This window comes from Lissotriton vulgaris, chromosome 7 (assembly GCF_964263255.1).
Source record: "Lissotriton vulgaris chromosome 7, aLisVul1.2, whole genome shotgun sequence".
NCBI lineage: Eukaryota > Metazoa > Chordata > Amphibia > Caudata > Salamandridae > Lissotriton > Lissotriton vulgaris.
The window spans coordinates 370669675-370693015 of record NC_141695.1 but is presented as its reverse complement, the minus strand read 5'-3'; the positions used below and the strand labels follow the sequence as shown (position 1 = coordinate 370693015).

Here is a 23341-nt window from a genome sequence, read left to right as displayed (position 1 = left end):
AAAACAGCATAATAGAAGGTTGGCGTTGCATATGCGGACATAATTTATCCCATAAGCAAAGTCATCTACATTGTTGCACCTTAAAGATAAACCTTTGCTCCCTTAGTTAATAATTAAGATCTTTTCTAAACTTTTCAGACTGCAGTTCTCTCCTCTGCCTGTTTTCCTCATCCCTTTGCATATCCATCATCGGATACGTTTTTTTTCCCCCAGAAAGTAGATTGCTGATAAAAACCTCTATTCTCTTATTTAGAATAGGAACACGGTCTCACGTGCATGTTCCAACCCTTAGCATGAGGCCTTTGTTAAGGTGTATTACACAAAACACAATGGCTGTAGGTCCTTTTAGGCTATAGACATAGATATGCCTCATATTCATGGACCCAGAAGAATCCTACATTTTCATGAACAAAAGAATCCCTTTGAAAGACCACTATTGCTCAGGGCTTAGCTAGACCTCAAGTAGGATGGCCTACTGCCTCTACTCCACCAAACAGTAGCTCTTTCCTGCAGTTTTACTTCTACTCTTAAGAGAGAAGTTGGCGGATATCCCTAGCATGCTGCTCCGTCTCAGTTAAACATACTTCAGCTAACAGTCTGTGTTTTCTGGTCCCTGTTTATGGCTACTGCACTGCAGAGTCGCAGTTGCAGCTCCGAGGCAGTGACTTCCATCATTCAGGAATCTTGTGCAATCCAAGGTTCTAACAGCAGAGATCAACCCACAACCAACTTAACCCTTAGCACCCCATCCCAGTGGGGGCATGCTGACAGGAGCTTTTTGTCATGTTCTGACTGAATCTGCAACTGCATAAATAAATGAACCCACTGATCTAGACATCTTCACGCCAAACAAGAGAATTTCTGAGCTTTGGCTTGCCAGTTTTTGATATTCGTATCAAGTGAGTCACCAATTAAAGTAACGTTCTAAAGAGATCCATGATTGACTGACCAGAAGACCTCTGTAAGTTTGTGTAAGTGTGTCCTGTAGGATGGAGTAACCGGTTGCATGGTAATCAGCTGCGGCATACTGTTTCCTGATATAATCCACTGTAATACACCACTATTTTACTGCAACATAATGAAATGTTTTTATGCACATGGAATGTAGTGTAATATAATCCAATGCTCTATAATCCTTGAAAGGAAATGCACAACCAAGTACTTTTCAGTAGCTAAGCAAACTATGTGAAGCCATTTCTTCAAACTTCTTTTTTGCTAGTTTTGACATGGGCTGGCAGAGATGATGTACATTTGAATTCCCTTCCACTGGCTATGGTCAATAGTTGCACTATTCGGGTATTAGGTCAGCCTCAACCAGGGAACTTTACCAATCATTCGTATTCTGAAACGGAGAGAATCCAGAGTGGTGTGACTTGTATGTATCCAAGCATGTTTTCTTACCCAGAATGTCCTACAAACTTCAAAGTATGGGTCACAAAAGGGTATTTTCCCTTATTTATATGAAAGAAAGTTCTTGCACTTCCATCCACTGGCCAAAATCTTAACACCCTGCTTTCCGACATTTCTCCCAATTGAAATGCTCCCTCACATATGGGTGGGCTTCGTCACATCATAGGAATGGTGTAAAACCTACGACCATGTCAAGACCTCACTGACAACACATTGACTTCAGAGTGCACGTTTTGACCAGTCCTTGTAATCATAATATTGATTTTTATTTTTTATGTTCTGTCTACCCAATTGCACTGTACCAGTACTGTGAAGGCTGAGCGTCACCAACACAAGCTCCACACAATGATACATTTTCTAAATCTACATCGATGTGCTGAGTTCTAGTAACACATTTTCCAGATTCAATTTTCATTATACAGAATGCTTTTGTGGAGAAAGCACAGTATGCAACATTTTCTATTTTGGTACTCCCAAAAAATATATGTCTATAAAATTTTAGGCAGTAAACTTGCAAAATGGCATAGCCCTGCAGAGAGGAGAATTTTGAGACTGCATCATAATGGGCTTCCTCATAGTTATTTATTACATTTCAGGATTTTTGTTCTGTGGAGTAAGGATCTCTGACTACAGATGTCAGAGTTTCTTCTTTGTGTACAAACCTTTTAGAAGCTGAATTGTTTGTGTTAATTCAGAAGTTCTAGAGGTTTGGCTAGTAATTCCTTATTGTGTCTGAAAGTGGTAATATTATTTTTCTCTTGGCTACCTTTTCCAATCACCTTATCTTAGATAAATGTCCTTCTTCATATGCTTCTTGAGATGGTAAAAAGTCTTGGACAGTTCAGGTTGTTAGTCTCACAGAGACTCATAGCATTGTGAGTTTGTTCTTGTAAATGCTTTTGCATGTTATGTTATGTTTTTAACACTTATAATGCGCACAGCTACTCGAAGAGTGTCCCAGCTCGCACCAAGTAGGGGCAGAAGTGAGCGGATAATTAAATGAAAAGCAGAGTTTTCAGTCTTTTCTTGAAGAGCTTGGAGTCCTTGATACTGCAAAGGTTCAGAGGACGCGAATTTCAGGCCAAAGCTACCTTGTATGCCAGAGAACTTCCCCCAATTCTCTTGAGGCGAAAACGTGGAATACCAGCAAGAAGCTCCGCTGCTGAGAGCAGCTGTCTCGCAAGGACGTAGAACCTGAAACGTTTTCTTGGATAGACTGGGCCAAGTCCGTACAGCGCTGAATGTGCCAAAATAGGGGCTTTAAATTTTACTCTTTCAGCCAACAGTTAGCCAGTAAAGATCGCACAGGTGTTGCCTTACGTTGACTCTAACAGGGATATTAGGAAGAGTTCTTGCTGCAGCGTTCTGAACACCTGCAGCCTCTTCAAAAGATAACCTGGCAGGCCAATGTACAGGGCATTTGCATAATCAATACGTGAAAGGATTAAGGCACGGGTAACCGTTTCCTTGGCTGCCCTAGGGACGAAGAGGAAACCTTTTCTGAGTGAGTTCAGAGTGCCAAATCACTGCCCAGCTAACTTCTTGATCTGTGTAGTAAACAGTAAATTTTCGTCGTACCAAATTCCAAGGTTTTTAGTGGCTGACCCACGGAATTAGGTATTGGATAATCAGCCGGCCAAAGTGATTTCCCTAAACTTGGGAGGGAAAGTCCCAAACAAGAGGATTTCTGATTTATCTTTATGGCATTTGAGCTGCGTGGAGAGGAGCTATTGGAAAACGACCGTTAAGTATGTTCTGGCACGTGAGGTGGATAGATCAGTTTTGTTCCATGTAAATAGGAGCTGGGTATCATCAGCATATGCGATCATCTTGGCACCAAGCTCCGCCGCCAGCTGAACCAACGGGGTGACATATATATTAAAAAGGAGGGGGCTCAAAGTAGACCTCTGAGGCGCTCCTGTGGTCACACTTTGAGGGGTAGACTAGGACTGGGGAGCATAACTTGTTGCTTTCTGCCCTCTAGGATCAACTTCAGCTAGTTCCAAGCAGACCCTGAGATACCAATGTCTAAGAGGCGGGTAAGAACAAAGAGTGAGGCACAGTATTGAACGCTACAGAGAGGTCTAACAAAATCAGAGCCGCCATGCCACCAGAATCCAGACCTTCACGAATGGCCTCAGATATCGACAAGGGCCGTTACAGTACTATATGAGGCTAAGAAGCCAGATTGGGATGGGTGGAGTAGGCCAAACCCTTCAACATAGCTGGTAAGCTGTTTATTAACAACTTTCTCACAGACTTTCGCCACGGCAGGAAGGTGAGATATATATGGCGATAACTAGCAGGTACAGATGGATCCAAAGAGGGTATTTTCAGAAGAGGCAGAAGTTTGGCCTGTTTCCAAGCTAGAGGAACAGAGACAGATTGATTAGACTTTTAACCTCTGGGTTCACTGTGTCTGCACTGAAGCCAACAGCCTGGCCAGGCAGGGGTTGGACGGGGACCTGATTTCAAGGACTTGAGAACCATCAGGGAGTCAGGTCGAGCAATAGGTGAAAAGGCCACCAGAGAAGGTGATGGAAGAGAGGTAGATGTCGGCCCTGTTGGTAACAGGTTCCCTACCATGTGGTTTGTGCCAGTATTAAAATTCACCTGGAGATTCTGGGTCTTGCCAATAAAGAAACTAAAGTTTCTCGCACCAGGTAGGAAGCGTGATGGTCTCTGAGCTCGGGGCTAGGAAGCTCCACAATTTGGAAAAGATTTCCCTGGCATTGTTTCTGGAGAGAGCGATGTGCTCGGTATAGGAGAGGTTCTTGGCGTGCGATATAGAACCATTATATGTTTTCCAAGCTTTCCTAACCGCCAACTTGGCCAATGGGCAATACACCTGTCTCCAACAACGCTCCATTTTTTTTTACAATATTGTGTCTGAACTAGGAGCTCACTGGAGAACCATAGTTTTGAAAGAGAATCCCTGGTTCGCCTGTGCGGTGATGATGGAGACAGGAGGTCAACCGCCTGCGAAATGCAGCTGGTGAAACTATCAAGGACTCCCTCCAGGTCCTTAGCGAAGGCTGGCTGTGTCTCAGCCAAGACCAGTCTAAAGGAGATAGGATCAATTTTGGGGGAGGGGCTACCTTGACAGGGCGGGCTAGTGAGTGGTTCCTATCGATGGTCCAAGAAAAGTGGATCAAAAAGTGATCGGTCCAGGATACCAGGAGAGGAGCTTTGACAGTAATGGGGAAATTGGAGCATATCGGGTCAAGAATTTGACCTCCACAGTGCGTGGGGGAGCCGACCCATTCAGTGAGCGGCGCGAGGCTCAGGGAGTCATGGAACTCCTGAATTTCCCAAGCATCCCTGCAATCCAGATGGATATTGAAATCCCCAAGGAGGAAAAAGTGGTGTGGCATGTAGCACTGAATGCCACACCTTTGCTTTGACTAGACAATGTAAATGATCCGTAATACAGTTATGATATTTAAGGATCAATTTAGCCACCTGAGAAGGAGGAACAGCCTATTTTGGCCATGCCACTTTTCACCATTGTAACTCGCAGATCACATGACGTCGGAAGTAAGCACAGTACTTGCTTTCATTTAGAGGATGCACTATAGGTGATAAAAGGATAAAGACGGAGGTTTGCATGAGGGCTGAGTTGGACATGTTCAAAAGAAGCAAAAAATATTCTCCATATTGGAGCGTTCTCTCATAACCATAAAAAGTAGAATATCCCAGGAACACTTTTTCACATAAATTTTTCGTTGAGCAAAAAAGTGCATAAAAGATAACTTATAAAAAATTGTGGTTTTAAAAACGTGGCAAATAAGCCAAAATTTGTCATGTAGAGCATTTGACTGAAAAGAGGATTTGAAAAACAACCGAATCTAAAACAGGCTGTAAATAATGTGAAGTAGACAAGAGTATAGTAGGTTTCTAGGTTCAGTGGGGATAATGCTACAGTTCTGAAGTGGTCTGGTAGTATAGATGGTATTGTTTGGCAGGCTTTCGCTGGGCTTAGAAGAGTTAGAGGCAGCCCCCTTTCTAGTGATTGTATGATTATGGAGTAAACATACAATGCATTTAACAGTTGCAAACACTCTGGCATTTGCAGCCATTATAAAGCTTTTTCATATGTACGAAACCCATTTTAGGAGTCTGAAATGTCTTCTGATTTGTAAAATGGGATTCAGATTGGTTATTAATTCGGTATCCTGCCTTTGTGTGCTGGTGGCGCAGAAGCCTCCCAATATCAAACAAAATCCTGTCCCAAACGGCAAGGAAAGTGCCACACCGATTGCATCCACAGTGTTTGTGCTTGGAGCCTGATTCTGTGCGCAAATGACAATGGCCCTCTGAAGAAGTGGCACTCCAAGCCAAAGTGGAGGCAAGCTGATAATGGAAGTCTGTTGCCAGGCAAGCTGTTGAGTGCGCCATCTTTTAACCTTTAAGAGGCTGTAGAGGGAAACGGATTCCAATCTAATTTTACAGCATGGCTTGCCGATATAAGGATTGTCTTACCTTCACGATACCGGATCCTATGAAGGAATGTAATTGATGTCTTAATCCCTTTGCGCATTGAAACCTGCAAAGGAAATAATGTTGCTAAAAGGACTGCCTACATGTCCCAGCATGCCGCCTGAATTAAATAAGCAAATAAATGAACTTTGCCCACTGGGTGCTGTGAACCAATGAAAGGCATGCATATAAAGGAGCCTGAATCCATGCGCATATGACAATGGGCCTCTGAAGAAGTGGCACTCCAAGCCACGAAACGCATCAGGCCGTACATAATACACTGGAAAGTGGAGGCAAACTGATAATGGACTGATGATGGCGCCAACTCCTACTCCCAAAAAATATATTTTTCCTTTTTAAACACAGTCCTATTTTCTTTCAGGACAATGGGCTGCTTACAAATAGCAGTTACTGACATAGCAGGCGGCTGACCCCAGCAGCCCACCATCCCTGTGATTTCCTCCAATTTTAGTTAGTTCCAATTTTCCACCTACCATATCATTATCCATTAGGTAAGTTGTATTCCGACCTCCCCACTAATCTGATTTATGTTTTTTTTTAACCTACATATTACTACGTAGTTAAGTTCTTAAAACATTTCACTGGTTGAAGTGTGGAACCAGTATTTTGTGACTGGATATTAGTATATCTTGCCCTTTGCTCTCGTTCATAGGCTTTCAACAAAAAAAAAGTTTTATCTGGAAGGGTTTGCAATTTTTAAATGCTTAAAAACAACTAAAGAGATTTTTCATCATGGAAATTGTGTGGTGCTCACAGGTGCTTGAAAATGGTAAACACAATTCTCTGCACCGTGTAGAGCTCTCAGGAACATTTTATCTGCACATGAGATCTTGGTTCGCTCAAGTAAAAGTGATCTGTCTTTAGATTTTAAATGTTAAAACATAAAATTAATAGTTTAGTCCTTAGCCCTCTGTCTTTTTTTATTATTCTCCTATCCTCTGTAGGGAGAAGAACGATAAGATTGAGATGCTGGTGGGCTGTATTGCTGAGCTGACCAAGGCAGACGAGCGCCTACTGCGATTTGGTGACAATGACTTCAGCATCATGTACTCCACACGCAAAAAATGCGCTCAACTATGGCTGGGCCCGGCTGCCTTCATTAACCATGGTGAGTTGCCAACTGTTGGACTCATGTTTTCTTATTTATCTCTTCTTTTCTTAGTCTCTCCACCCTCACCTGCGTTTGTATTGACCAAGGTCCCATTAGGGGAGGTGCAGAATAAAATCGGGTGAACTGAATGATATGAGTTTCTAACAACATCCAGACCTCCGCTCTGCTGAAAAGCTATGTTCGAGGCATATGAGCTGCAGATCGTACACTTAGCAATAGATCGCCACCTGGTGTTGGGCTCGGATGATTGCAGGTTGTTATCTTCTTGGAAGAAGTCTTTGTAGTCACAAGATAGGTGACTCCTCCCTTGGACAATACTGCGCATGGTCATCGACTCCATTCTCAGATTGTTTTTTTCCGCCACTGGGTTCGGATGAAAGTTTTCCGCTCCGGCTGGAAAAGACTTTTTCAGCAACTTCGAAGCGTGAAACTTTATATAAACTTTTTCGATATCGAATAGACTTTTTCGACATCACCAGCTACATTCCGGTGCGTCGACGCGGGCCGTTGGGCCAATCGGCGCCGTTCGGCCTATGCCTCATGGACAGAACTCCATTCAAGAGATGCCTGGTATGTTGAGCAAAATTCCCTCATAGTGACCATCACGAGGTCTGCAACCTCTGTCTATCACCGGAACACAACGAGTCGACCTGCACAGCCTGCGCCTCCTTCCGATCGAAGAAGACCATTCGGGATCGGAGGCCCCGTCGACACGAAATGAGATCAGCGCCAGCACCGGAGGCCATCTTTGAGTAGGAGATCGTCGGAGAGGACGTCTCCGGGGACGAAGATCCACTCGAAGATATCTCCGAGGACGAGGTTCCACTCGTCGCCGAGGAAGACTCGCCTGATCTCCAGATCATATATTGGGGCAGAGGACTCTGACGTCTCGATTCCATCTTGACAGCCCGTGAGTACCCCTGCCCCTGCACAACATACACTACCCAAGCCTAAGGCAGCGGTCGGCACTCCGCCCATGGGGCCCAGTCAAGACCGAAATCTACCCTCTGACGCCCCGCCTTCGGGCTCGGCTTCGAGGAAAAAGACTACGCCTTCCGGTTCCTCGGCACCAAAAAAACAACATGTGCCAATTCCACCTCCTCTATTGGCACCGAAACATCCTTCGACACCGAAGGACTCTAAGACACCGAAGCCAAAACGCCCTTCGGTGCCCAAAGACAAAGACCCTTCGGCACCCACACCAAAAGATACATCGGCGCCGAAGCCAAAAACTGGACCAAAACCGAAAGCTTCAACTCTAAAACCTTCCGGTTCTGAAAATAAAGATGGAAAGCCAGAGTTCGGCGCCGCAGACCCAACAAAACCTGTCTCCACGCCGAAATCTCCAACATCGGTACCAAAGACTCCAAGGCCTGATACAGAGACTCCTAAACCCTCTAACAAGCCTACCAAGCGGAAACCACCTTCGGCACCGAAGGATTTGCCACAGGACTCGATAACTCCTCCTAAAGCAAAGAACACTAAACAACCACTATTGACACTGAAAAAATAGACGCCGAAAAAGACTATAGAAGAGAAAGAACTGTTTAGACCAGATCCTAAACAGAAAAAGGTCCATATCAACCCAAAAACTGGACATGTGGATGCAATTCCTTACAAGAAAAGACCAGCATACACACCACGTTCACCTGTGGTCCTGCCAAAAAGCAGGATTGTGCAACTTCTCCAATGCACCCTTCCTCTCCTTCACCTTCTTCCTCTCCTATCCCTCCTTATATTGAACCTATAGCTTCTCCTGTTCAATCTCCTGCATCATCACACCACACTGACGAGGAGTATGATCTAGGTGGGGGGAATGACGTACCAGAGCCACACGCATACCCTTTAGATGAGGATGTCAATCCAGAATATCCTAAGGATGACGGCATATATGGTTTTCCACCACACAATGTGCCAGACATTCCTGATCCTCAGTACTACCCAACAAAACCTTCCCCTCCAGAAGATAGTATTGGGTTTAATCATCTTTTAAGTAGAGCTGCCCTTTACCATGGAGTTCCAATGCACTCTGATGCCATTGATGGGGATTTTTTACTGGACACTTTTGAGCAGTCACAAAGGTCTACACAAATACTACCCATGATCAAATCTGTCATTAAACATGCTCCAGACTTATTTAAAGATCCGGTATGATGTAGGGTGTTGAATTCCAGAATAGAAAAAAAGTATAGACTAGCACCATCTGATCCAGTCTATATTAAGGGACATCTGCCACTAGACTCTTTGGTAGTGTCTAATGCACGTAAAAGAGCCAATTCCCAGCCTCTGGTGACACGCCCCGCCTGACAAAGAATCTAAAGTTATTGATGCGTCAGGGAAACTGATTGCTGCGCAGGCAACAAACATATGGCGCATAGCAAACACACAAGCCTTACTCTCACGCTATGACAGGGAGCACTACGACCAGCTAGAAAAACTCAGAGCACCTCCCAGATCAATACAAAGATCAGGCAGCAGAGCTCTTACAAGAAGGCAAATATATATCCAATGCCTCAATTAAATGTGCACTAGATGTAGCGGACACCGCATCAAGAGCAGTCAACACTGGTGTCATACTCAGACGTCATGCATGGTTACGCATTTCTGGTTTCAAACCAGAGGTTCAGACTACCATCTTGAACCAGCCCTTCAATCAGAAACAGTTGTTCGGACCGGAAGTAGACATCACACTAGTAAAGATGAAGAAAGACACGGACACAGCTAAGTCTATGGGTGCATTACAATCCACACAGACTAGAAGTTCTTTTCGCCGCTCCTTTTATAGAGGAGGCTCCAAACAGACCGGAGCAGACACAACATCATCTTTTAAGACTCACACACAGACCTCCTCTAACAAAGGCTACTTTAGAGGAGGATACAGAGGCAACAATAATAAGGGAAGAGGTAGAGGTAATAACAACAACCGCTCCTCTTCCACTCCCAAACAGTGACTTCCCACTGCCTACCCTACAGCATTCCACTCCTGTGGGGGCAGATTATCACAGTTCCTACCTGTCTGGAATTCCATCACAACAGACAGGTGGGTAAGACAGATTATCCAACATGGCTACTGCCTAGAACGTACAGCGAACCCCCAAACATACCACCCAGGCAGTGTCCAATGTCCACAGAACATATAACTCTGCTTCAACAGGAAGTTCTAGCACTTCTACAAAAGGATGCTATTCAAGTAGTTCCTTTAGAGGAACGGGGAACAGGAGTTTACTCCCTGTACTTCCTAATTCCCAAAAAGGACGGGACACTAAGACCAATTCTCGTCCTCGGGCCCCTCAACCATTACATACAATCAGATCATTTTCACATGATCACTCTACAACAAGTACTCCCACTACTACAACAGGGAGACTTTCTATCAACACTAGACCTAAAGGAAGCCTATTTTCATGTTCCTATACATCGTGCGCACAGGAAGTATCTACGGTTTGTCATACAAGGACAGCACTATCAATTCAATGTCCTTCAATTCGGGGTCACAACAGCACCACGAGTGTTTACAAAGTGCTTAGCAGTAGTAGTAGCAGCACATCTCCGAAGACAACAGATACATGTCTTACCTTACCTCGACGATTGGCTCATAAAAGCAAAATCGTTCAACCAGTGTGTACAACACACAAAACAAACAATTCAGACATTGCACGACTTAGGGTTTACAATAAACGACACCAAGTCGCACCTAGAGCCTTCGCACGTTCATCAATATCAAGGAGCTACCATAGACACATCTACAGCTGTAGCGTTTCCCAGTCAAGCCAGGATACAGAGCATTCAGACTTTAGTCTCCCTTTTTCTACACCAGCAGTCTCTCCAAGCCAGAGTGTTCATGAGACTAATAGGCATGATGACGTCTTGCATCTTCATAGTTCCTCACGCTAGACTGCAAATGCGCCCATTACAAGAATGTCTAGCACAACAGTGGAATCAGGCTCAAGGTCAGCTCACAGACCTGGTGTTGGTAGACTGCCGTACATATCGCTCTCTGCAATGGTGGAACACCAAAAACCTGACAAAGGAACGGTCGTTCTTAGTCCCTGTTCCACAGATAGGGCTCACAACAGATGCATCCCTCACAAGATGGGAGCCCATCTCTTGCAATGTACTACACAAGGCCAATGGAACAACCAACAGAGACAGTTCCATATCAACCATCTAGAGCTGCTAGCAATTTTTCTAGCACTCAAAACGTTTCAAGTACAAGTACGAAACAAAGCTGTCCTAATCCGGACGGACACTATGACTGCCATGTATTATATACAAAATCTGAAAGATACACGTTAGTGTTAGATTCCTTACCTTAGAATATCCCCAGGCGTCAGTCTGGATCCGGAAACTTTTGCGTAGCAGTACCCCTGCGCGTCGGTAGGCGTCGTCTGCAGGCGTCCCCTGCGGCTCCGCGTCCGTCGTTGGCGTCGTGCGCCGTGATGACGTCGCTGGAGTATATAGACGCCGCCTCCGCGCGCTGACGTCAGTTCTTCTTTTTTCCGCGCCAGTGGACGCAGATCTGAAGAGCAGTACTCCGGTCTTTGACCAAGTTTTTTCGAATTATTGTCACTTTGTGCCTGTTAGGATGCCTGGGTTCAAGCACTGTGATGACTGTGAGCGCACGATGTCGGTCACAGACCATCACCGCCTCTGTCTCCGGTGTCTGGGCCCCGACCACGACGTGGACTCCTGCGTCGACTGCCGGGCCCTCACCAGCAAAGCTAGACGGGAGCGTTCCCGCAAGCTACTGGAGCTCCGGGTGTCGGCCCCACGTCTGGACCGGGAGCGGTCCCGGTCCGGCCGGAGGTCGAGAGCGCGTTCGAGGGAGCGGTCGCGGGGCCGCGCCGAGCGTTCCGGAAGTCGACACCACTCGTCATCCTCGTCAGGTAAGAAACACAAGAAATCGGGGCGTCTTCATCGTACCCCCGACTCCCCCCGACGCTCGCGCGATGCGGCCGGGGGTTCGGGTGACCCCAACCCCGCGGCTCCGCGAGAGTCGCCGGCGCGGCCTGCCCCATACCCTCAGGTCCCTGGGCACGGTGCGACGCCTGAGGAGATAGAGGCGTTCCTCATGGCCATGAGGGCCCTGTCTCCTCCGGCGGGTTCCACGGCGCCTACGGGCCCAGTGAACCCGTCCGGGGGCCCTAGCGGTTCTGCTGACCCTACCTCGACGCCGTCGGATGCTCCGATTCCGGCGGCGCCGATCCCGGCGCCGCTAGGGCCTTCGGGGTCGACGCCGGATGGACGCCCATCCAACCCGGCGCCGATTCCATCAGGGTTGCCCGCGGCTCCGCCTCCGCGCGACGCCGGTTCCTCGGTGCCGGCTTCGGGCGGCACTGGGGCTCCGACGGCGGCTCCGGGCGGCGCCGTCCCCTTACCTTCACCGACGCCGGATGCGGGGCCGGACGGGCGTCGCACGACGCCGGTCCCGGCGCCGATGGGGCCCATGAACCCCGAGGAGCCGGTCTACATCGTTGACTCCGAATACGGAGAGGATGAAGAGTTCGGTGGAGGTTGGGAGGGGTCCGAGGACCCTCTGTCACGCGAGTGCCAGTATGACCCGGACTGGACAGGTGACTTGGGGGATGCCAGTGGTCTGGACGACTCTCCTAACCCTGGTTTGATCTCTCCTCCTTCCGTGGCATCGGTGGAGGGAGCTGCATATTGTGTGGTGCTGATGAGGGCTGCCAAGGCCTTACACCTTGAGCTGCCCGTCGCGGCCGTGAGGCCTAACATCCTCACCGAGGTCTTCAAACCGCAGTCATGCCCACAGGAGCCACTGCTGCCGTTTAATGAAGCCTTGTCGGACGTTCTGTTGGGCACGTGCTCCAGGCCCGCTTCAGGTGCGCCTGTCGATCGGAACGTGGCCAGGCGCCACCGTCCTTGTCCTGACGACCCCAAGTTCCTGTCTACCCACCCCACTCCTGAGAGTCTGGTGATCCAGGCCTCGACCTCCCAGTCCGCATTCCCGTCGGCCCCACCCGACCGGGAATCCAAGAGGTATGACCAATTTGGCAAGAAGGTCTTCTCGTCCATTAGTTTGGGCCTGCGGTCTTGCAACACCGCCTGCCTCTTGGGCCGCTACACCCACTCTGTGTGGGATACGGTCGCGGAACTGCTGCCAGAATGCCCCATGGAGGTGCGGGCAAAACTCGGTCAGGCTGTGGCTGAGGGCCGAGATGCAGCGAAATATTCAATACGGTGTGGTCTTGATACGACCGACTCGCTGGGCAGAGCTATGTCAACGACGGTGGCGATTCGTCGCCACGCCTGGCTGAGATCCGCCAATTTTTCGGCCGATGTCCAGAGTACATTGATGGACATGCCGTTTGATGGCTGTCACCTGTTCGGTGACAAGGCGGACCACGCGCTGGAACGCTTCAAGGACTCCAGGGTCACGGCCAAGTCCTTGGGTCTCTCGACCCAGCGTCAGCAACCGGGTTCGTTTCGCCCCTTTCGTGGCCAAGGAAGGGGCGCCCCCACACGTGCTGCCAGCCACGCGCCGCAACAATCCTTTCAAAGCGGTGGCGGCCGTGGAAACCGCCGTGGTGGCGGTCGGGGACAACGGCGGGGTCAGACCACACCCTCCCCCGCAGCATCTACCCCAAAATACTCCTAGTCCGTGCTTTCGGCCCCATGTGACGCCAGTGGGTGGCAGGGTTCGCCATCACCACGCTCACTGGCGCACAATCACTTCGGACAGGTGGGTGCTGCAAATTGTCCGAAGGGGCTACTCCCTCCCCTTCGAGACCTCTCCTCCAGCCATGCCACCGCAGAACCACCGTGTGTCGGGGGACCACTTGACACTTCTGCAGGAGGAAGTTACGGCCCTCTTGGCCAAGGGGGCCATTGAGCGCGTTCCTGGGCCAGAAGTAGGGCGTGGTTGTTATTCCCACTACTTTCTGGTGCCCAAGAAGGACAAGGGGGGCCTACGTCCTATCTTGGATCTAAGGAACGTCAACGGCTTCCTCCGGAAGGAGAAGTTCAAGATGTTGACGTTAGCTCAGGTCTTGGCTGCTCTAGACCCGCAAAACTGGATGGTAGCGTTGGACTTGCAGGACGCCTATTTTCACATCCCCGTCCTGCCGGCCCACCGGCGTTACCTGCGGTTCACGGTAGGCCTGGAGCACTTTCAGTTTATCGTGCTCCCCTTCGGCCTTACCAGCGCCCCACGGGTGTTCACAAAGGTGATGGCGGTGGTCGCAGCCCATCTGCGCAGGTTAGGGGTTTCAGTCTTCCCCTACCTAGACGACTGGTTGTTGAAGGCGGGCTCGCCCCAGACAGTCGTCCACCACCTTCAGATGACGGCAGACCTCTTGCACGACCTGGGGTTCTCCATCAATGTGCCGAAATCACACCTGTGTCCCTCTCAAAAGCTCCTTTTCATCGGAGCGGTTCTGGACTTGGCGCAGTTTCGGGTTTATCCTCCGGAACGGCGGGTTCGGGATATTCAGGCTTTGATTCCCATCTTTCAGCCGCTATCCCGAGTTTCGGTCAGGTTGACGCTGCGGCTGCTGGGACTGATGGCTTCCTGCATCCTTCTGGTGCATCACGCCCGGTGGCGGATGCGGGCTCTGCAGTGGGACCTGAAGTTTCAGTGGGCCCAGCATCAGGGCAACTTGTCCGACCACGTCTTGATCTCGGAGGGCACTGCGAGACAACTGCAGTGGTGGCTTACGGACCGCGATTGGGTCAGGGGCAAGTCCCTCTCCCTTCCCCAACCGGAGCACGTTGTCGTGACGGACGCGTCCCTCCAGGGCTGGGGTGGCCACTTGGGAGAGGCGGAGATCAGAGGCATCTGGTCTCCGGCGGAGTCCCGGCTCCATATCAACCTGTTGGAGCTGCGGGCGATTCGTCTGGCACTGAAGGCATTCCTCCCCTTTGTCAACGGGATTGTAGTGCAGGTGTTCACCGACAACACCACCGCCATGTGGTACTGCAACAAACAGGGCGGAGTGGGGTCGTGGACCCTTTGCCAGGAGGCTCTGCGCCTCTGGCAATGGCTGGAACGTCAGGGCGTGACTCTGACGGTTCAACACCTGGCAGGTTCTCTGAACGCCAGGGCGGACGAACTCAGCCGTCGGTGCTCGATGGATCACGAATGGCGTCTGAACTCGGACGTGGCGCAAGGCATCTTTCTGCAATGGGGAGAGCCTTGGTTAGATCTATTCGCCACAGAAGAGAACGCGCAATGTCATCAGTTCTGCGCGTTGGAGTTTCCAAGACGGCACTCGCACGGCGACGCCTTTCGGCGCGAGTGGAGTTGCGGTCTGTTATACGCCTTTCCGCCTATACCACTTCTGCCCAGAGTGCTGAAGAAGATCAGGCGCGACCAGGCCCGAGTTATCCTTGTGGCTCCGGACTGGGCTCGAAGGTACTGGTATCCCGAGCTACTCAGCATGTCGGTCGGTCCCCCGATCCGCCTGCCCCTTCAGGAGGACCTTCTGTCGCAGCAGCAGGGGACGGTCCTCCACCCGAACCTGTCCAGTCTCCACCTCCATGCTTGGAGATTGAGCGGCGGCAGTTGAGGCCATTTGACTTGCCTCCTGAAGTCTGTGATGTTATTCTGGCAGCCAGGCGTCCCTCCACTAAGTCGGTATACGCCTGTCGGTGGAACAGATTTGTGGCATGGTGCACAGCAAAGGCTGTGGATCCTCTCTCTGCCCCTCTTTCGGAGGTTCTTCTGTTTCTTCTTTCTCTTGCCCAGCAGGGCTCTGCTCTGGGCACTATCAAGGGCTACCTTTCTGCCCTTTCGGCCTTTTTGAGGCTTCCTGATCAGCCTTCTTTGTTCAAATCCCCGATTGTAACTCGGCTCTTAAAAGGCATCACTCACATGTTTCCACCTGTTCCGTTTGTGATGCCTCAGTGGGATTTGAACTTGGTTCTGACTTTCCTGATGTGTGCTCCCTTTGAGCCCCTTCATTCTTGTCCTCTCCGTCTCCTGACTTTAAAGACGGCTTTCCTGGTTGCCATCACCTCTGCCAGGAGGGTGAGTGAGCTCCAGGCTCTTTCTGTCCGGCCTCCTTTCCTGTCCATTCATCCTGACAAGGTGGTTCTGAGGACTAGACCTTCTTTCCTGCCCAAGGTTGTTTCGGCCTTTCACATCGGGCAGTCCATCACCCTCCCTTCCTTCTTCCCGCCTCCGCATCCTTCAAAGGATGAAGAGCGGCTCCATCGTCTGGACCCAAAACGTGCGCTTTCATTCTATATGGATCGCACACGCCAGTTCCGGGTGGATGACCAACTGTTTGTTGGCTACGTGGGTGCGAAGAAGGGACGGGCGGTTTGTAAACGAACCATTTCTCGATGGGTCGTCCTCTGCATCAAAGCGTGCTACTCTTTGGCTCGGAAGGAGCCTCCTGTTGGGCTGAGGGCCCATTCCACTCGGGCCACGGCGGCTACTACTGCCCTGGGCCGGGGAGTCCCCTTGCAGGACATTTGCCAAGCGGCTACGTGGGCCTCGCTGCACACCTTTGCGAGGCACTACTGCCTGGACAGTCAAGTCCGGAGGGATGGCTTCTTTGGCCGTTCTGTCCTCCAGGACTTTCTGGTGTAGTTTTGTATTGGTTCGCAGACCCACCACCGGGGTTGGTATTGCTGGGGTATGTATTCTAAGGTAAGGAATCTAACACTAACGTGTTTCTTTCAGATGAACAAGTTACTTACCTTTGGTAACGATATATCTGTAAGAAACATTAGTTAGTGTTAGATTCCTTACCGAACCCACCCATCCTCCCCGTTCTGCGAACTGATACCTAGGGTTAAGGTCATCCCTTTCAGGGCCCTAGTTTTACATGGCACCAGTGTTGGTTCTCTCATGGCTCTGCGTCTCCTGGCGCGGAAAAGCTGTGTGCAAAGAACTGACGTCAGCGCGCGGAGGCGGCGTCTATATACTCCAGCGACGTCATCACGGCGCACGACGCCAACGACGGACGCGGAGCCGCAGGGGACGCCTGCAGACGACGCCTACCGACGCGCAGGGGTACTGCTACGCAAAAGTTTCCGGATCCAGACTGACGCCTGGGGATATTCTAAGGTAAGGAATCTAACACTAACTAATGTTTCTTACAGATATATCGTTACCGAAGGTAAGTAACTTGTTCAACAGGGGTAGAAACACTCTCTACAACTGTCACAGCTTGCACAGAACATTTGGAGATGGGCCATTCCTCAAAACATACACCTGACAGTAGAACACCTTCCAGGAATTCACAATCAGATAGCAGATTTGTTGAGTCGTCAGTCACAACAGATTCACAAATGGGAGATACACCCACAAGTACTTCAACCATTCTTCCAAAGGTGGGGGCATCCACAGATGAATCTGTTTGCCACCCACGAAAATGCAAAATGCCCAACCTTCGCCGCCAGGTTTCCACACCCACGGTCAGAGGAGAATGCGATATGGATGAACTGGTCAGGCAGATTTGAGTACGCTTTTCCACCTCTCCCACTTATTCCACTAGTAGTACGCAAGCTCAGACAACAGTCTCTCAAACTAATACTAGTGGCTCCCACATGGGCACGTCAGCTGTGGTTCACCACACTACCAGATCTCTCACTGGCTCCACATCAGAAATTACGGCTCACGTCATCCCTGTTAACACAGAACCATGGAGAAATAAGACACCCAGAACCAAGCCAACTGAATTTGGCGATCTGGCTCCTGAAGGGTTAGAGTTCGGTTACTTAAACCTACCACCAGACTGTATGAACATAATTAACGAAAAAAGAAGACCCACTACCAGAGCATGTTATGCCGCTAAGTGGAAAACATTTGCAATATATTGTAACAATAATCACATTGAGCCACTGGATGTTTCCATCCAAAATATTATTTGCTACCTTCTACACCTACAAAGGTCCAATTTGGCTTACTCTTCCGTACGCCTTAATCTGGCAGCAATTGCAGCCTATTTACAGAATAGGCAACATCTATCTCTATGTAGAGTACCTGCAATCAAATCATTTATGGAAGGATTAAAACGAATAATCCCACCTAAGTTACCACCTGCTCCAGTATGGAACCTAAACGTGGTCCTTACAAGACTTATGGGACCCCCTTTCGAGCCTTTACACAAGTGTGAGTTGCAATTCCTAACATGGAAAACTGCTTACCTTGTTGCCATCACCTCTCTTAGAATTGTTAGTGAAATACAAGCATTCACAATACAAGAGCCATTTTTTCAGATACATCCTAACAAAGTGGTCTTAGGCCTAATCCTAAATTCCTGCCAAAAGTCATTACCCCTTTTCACCTTAACCAATCAGTAGAGTTACCAGTGTTTTTTCAAAAACAGGACTCTGTTGCAGAAAGGGCTTTACACACCTCAGATGTTAGAAGAGCTCTTTTTCCCATGAATATCAGACTAGCTGGAACAGAAACTATTTTCAGGAAACTCTTAAAAACCTACCTGTACACCCTATAATTTTGCCCTCCGTCCTGCTACTCTCTCCACAGCGCGGGGACACGCCGGGATGGCGTCACCAGGCGCTTTACAAACTCCTCCTTTATACTACACAGACAGGACTAAATCCTTCAGAAAGACAAAACAACTATTTGTATCTTTCTCTCCCTCACACAAGGGCAATCCCATCTCTAAAGGAGGAATTGCCAGGTGGACTCCACTCGCAAACTAGGATCCTCTATGTCTTTCTTAGGAAATATACCACTAGAGGACATATGCAAGGCAGCAACATGGTCTACAATACACACCTTCACTAAACACTATTGTGTTGATGTGCAAGCCAAGCAGCAAGCTGCAGTAGGCCAAGCTTTTCTTAAAACACTATTTCAGTATGATGCAAGGGATACAAACGACCACCGCTAAGGGAGACACTGCTGCACAATCGATGCTAAGTGTACGGCCTGCAGCTCATATGCCTCGAACGGAAAATGCTACTTACCTGTATGCATCTGTTCTTGGCATGTAGAGCTGCAGAATCGTACACGCCCTCCCGCCTCCCCGGGACTTGTATCCGTTCCAGTACTCATCTTACTTAGATGCACATGCATGGACATCCTTTCTCTTTACTTCTACTAACTCCATTTCTCATCATGGCGAAAAACAATCTGAGGATGGAGTCGATGACTATGCGCAGTATTGTCCAAGTGAGGAGTCACCTATCTCGTGACTACAAAGACTTATTCCAAGAAGACGACAACCTGCAATCATCCGAGCCCAACACCAGGTAGCGATCTATTGCTAAGTGTACCATTCTGCAGCTCTACATTCCAAGAACAGATGCATACTGGTAAGTAGCATTTTCCTTTTACGGAGATCAGAGTGTTGCCTTTGTCCAAAATCCTCTCCTCTCTGCGTTTCCTTGCAGAATCAAGGCTTAAATGCAAGTTTTGAATACAAATATTCTCTGAGGAGTGCCAAATGTTTTAATTTTTCTAATTCCTAACAAAAGCTCAGACCCTGGTCCTTACCCAAGAGGCGTGCTATTTTATATGCTTGATGTCATAAATTTGTTTTGTTGAACCCTCAGTTCACAGGGTATTTCCCCATCCTGAATGGAGTCGGTGAAGTTGAACATGGCCATACTTGATCCTGTTCTTCGATTCTACCGAGCCACTTTTCCTTGCTTCTTCCATCTTTCGTTGTTTGCTCTTCCTTCTTTGCTATGACCCTACTTAAATCCTTTTAAAAGGGCATCCAGGTGGAAGGGCCAAGAGGGTAATCATATCTTATGCTATCTTCCCTATTTGAGTTTGGAAGAGGCTTTGGCCAGACCTCTGCTTTTTCATGTACCTCACAATAACCAGGTCTAAATCCCTTTCCATTATTAACTTAACCTGCAGAGCAATTTTCTCTGCAGATACACACAGAGTACCAGAAGCACCATATGCCCTCTGTGTTGTTGCAAGTGTACCCCTAACATAAAGCATCCCTAACATCAACCTATAGCGCTCCTCTATATTGTATGCCATTAAATCAGTTGAACTACATAGTCAAGTAAGTATGTAGTTAGGCTAACACGATTAGCTCAACAAAAAATTGCTTGTTTTCTACATGTACATATTTAAATTACACAGGTGTCAGTAGTGCACATTTAGTAATGGGTAGGCCAGAGTTTCATTTGAAAAGGCAGTTTTTTGTTTTCTTAATAACTTTGGAGCTCTTCAAATCTACCTGAAAGTTAAAAAAAGAAGAAAAAAAGATAGTTGGGGTCCTCATGGCAAGTTTCATGAGATCCAGAGAGCTGGGGATAAGAGAACGGGAGGAGGATGGGGCTCCTTAAATTGATGTTCCCTATTATATCCCATTTGATTCTTTGCCTCTTAATTCTGTAAGAAAGGTTGTACAGAATTACACCAAACTTGGAATGCAAGTTGAACTCTATTCAAAGAAGTGCATTTATTTGGTTTGGTGTAATTGTTTGGTAGTTTAAAAAGTGTTCCAGTTTGGGCAGGAAGAGCATACATTTTAGATGCAGGTTGACAGTTGTGCTTGTCTATTTTTGATTTGCCTATAACTGTAGTACTCGCAGCTGCAAAAGCTTAACTTTATTATATGGGTAGATCGTCAATTTAATAATACCTTCAAAACTATAGCTAACCTCCAGGCATACACTAATCTAACTCCATTGGACAAATTTCAACATCACAGACTACAACTAATTAACAAATTACACAGATCTCCCTAGGAACCTTATTGATTTAACAACTTGAAAGGATGATCACAGTTGAAACCACCTGGAAACCCATCACCATGTTTTACCAAGATCCGGGGGGGAATGGGAAAGTCTGACCAGAGCAGGCTGGTACTCTGACTTGGAGTCTCCCCTCACTGATTAAATGTGTGCATATTCTAGCACTCAGATGGACAGACTCATGCTTAGAAGCAGACTGCACTTAATACAACTTAGATACATCCTTAGAGTGTACTATTCACCACTAGCAAAGCAAAAATGGGGACTAAGACCCAACTAGAGCTGCAAGTCCTGGGGGACTAAGACCCAACTAGAGCTGCAAGTCCTGAGAGATGGAAGCAGCCAAGTATATACACTGTGCTTGGGGATGTGCTACAATCAAGGAATTTTGCATAAAAGTGACACTACGCAAAGGCTAGACTGAAAGCACACCGAGATCAACCCCCTGCTGAAGAAGCCATCCACTGACCTGACGGACCTCAAGAACTTCAGACTCATCTTCCTGCTCCTGCTCCCAACCAAGGTCAGATGGCCATCAAGGCCCAACTCTCCGAGTTCATTGAATTGAACCACGTCCAGAACATCTCCCAATCTGGCTTCCAGGACAACCACAACACCAAGACCGCACGTCGTGCTGCCACCAACTGCATCTGTCCCCTCCTCGATCAAGGCAAAACCGCAGTCTTCATCCCTCTGGACCACTAGGCCTCCTTCAATACTGTCTCCCACACACCCTAATCATGAGACGCAACTGTGAGAAGGCCCTGGACTGTATCCACTCTTCCTTACCGGCTGAACACGATGATTCAGTCTACTTACTCCCTGAGCCCCACTGCCTTCAACTTCTACATGGCCCCCCTTGCTGCCATGGTCGAAACCACAGTCTCAACATCGTCTCCTACGCCAACGACACACAGCTGATCCTCTACTTCACCAACAAACCCACAGCCACCAGAAGTAAACTTCTACAGCGGGATGAAGGCCGTTGTCACCTGGATGAAAGATAGTTCCCTTAAACTCTACTTGGACAAGACCGAAGTACTCATCTTAGGACGTACCGCTCATGCGTGGAACGACTGCTGGTAGATCGCTGCATTGGGAACTCCCACCCCCATGGACTACGCACGTTACCTCAGCATCATACTGGACTTCTCGCTCACATTGAACCGGGAGATCAACGCCATATCCTCATTATGCTTCCATAACTCCGCCTGCTTTGAAAGACATTCAGATGGATCCCCACCTAATCCAGGAAGATAGTCACACCTGCACTCCTCACCAGCAGACTCGATTACGGCAGCACACTCTATGCCAGCGTTACACGCAAACTCCTCAGGAAACTACAGAACATTCAAAACGCCGCAGCCAGACTTGTCCGCAACATCCCCCGCTGCTGCCACATTACCGTATTCCTTCAAGAACTCCACTGGCTCCCCGTCTACAAAAGAATCATCTTCAAGCTCCTCTCACATGCCTGCAAAGCCCTACACGACGCAGGACTAGCAAATCTGAGCCACTGCCTCTCATTTCACTTACCCGCCAGACACCTTCGCTCCGCCCAACTGCCCTTGGCCTCTGTTTCACACATCCAGAATACCAGAGCCGGAGGAAGATCCTTGTCGTATCTTGCCGCCAAGATCTGGAACTCTCCACCTCAGACAATCCCCGTCGCTAACCCAGTTCGGGAAAGATCTCAAGACCTGGCTCTTCATCTGAACCTTTGTGCCCCCAGACAGATCAGCAGCCCCCGCCTCCACACTCAGCGCCTTGAGACAATTATGGGTGACTAACCACGTTAAATAAACTCTTGATTGATTGAATATCTTTGAGATGGCAAGCTTAGGAATTCTGGAACAGGGAGATTCCCACATCCCAAAGGAAGTGATCATATAGAGTGGTGTAGCCCATTGGCTTCTACCAGACACTCCCCCAATGCCCCGAAATTCATTATGTAGGGGAGTCCCTAGAACCCGAGAAACAGATCCTGCTGATCTGAAAGAAGACAGATGTGAAGAGTCTCAGAGAGCAAGAACTGAATCCCCTGCCACTGACGGCGTGATCTTTGCCGGCCTAATCTTTGCCGGCCTAATCTTTGCCGGCCTATCTGCTGACTTTGACGATTGTGCCAAGAGACTACTTGTCCTGCAGCTGCTGCGTCCCCAAAGCGCGGGACTCCTGCCAGCTTTTTAACCAGTAACCAAGAACTCCTGAGAAGTAGCAGACCTGCCTCCCTGCATCCTGCAGGCACCCAAAAACCCCTGAGAGGACTTTGTGGCTTCAGAAACCCTATGCTTGAATACTGCACCTGTCGCCCCAAGCCAAAGTTGAAGTGTGCCAACGGTGTTCTCGTGGTCCCCCCAGAACCCAGAAACAGTCCACCGTGGTTTCACCCCCCAGTGAAGTCTCGGACGTCACCTTCAGTCTCTGCACGCAGGCCTCCTTTGCCGAGATTGCTCCCGGTAAGGCAAACCTGAAGCCTAAAGACACCTCTGCGCCAGTTACCCCTGGGCCGTGAAAAATGAAGTCCCAAAGGTGTCCTTACACCCCTGAGCACCGTGAGGCCTGAGCCCCTCTGTTGGTTCAACACGCCTGCCCTCCCATTCAGAACCTGCAGCCTCTTTACTCGAAGACCGATCTCCATAGAATAACATTGGACTCCCC

General features: G+C 48.7%; 1 protein-coding gene across 5 annotated transcripts in view; it reads left to right on the top strand.

Annotated features, from left to right (window-relative positions):
• Positions 1 to 23341, top strand: part of KMT5C (lysine methyltransferase 5C) — a 207753-nt gene that overhangs the window by 81772 nt on the left and 102640 nt on the right. For all 5 annotated transcript variants that reach the window (XM_086930292.1, XM_086930290.1, XM_086930294.1 and 2 more), the window contains exon 5: positions 6855 to 7018. In XM_086930292.1, coding sequence (XP_086786418.1) covers positions 6855 to 7018 — 164 coding nt within the window. The remainder of the gene's footprint in view (positions 1 to 6854; positions 7019 to 23341) is intronic.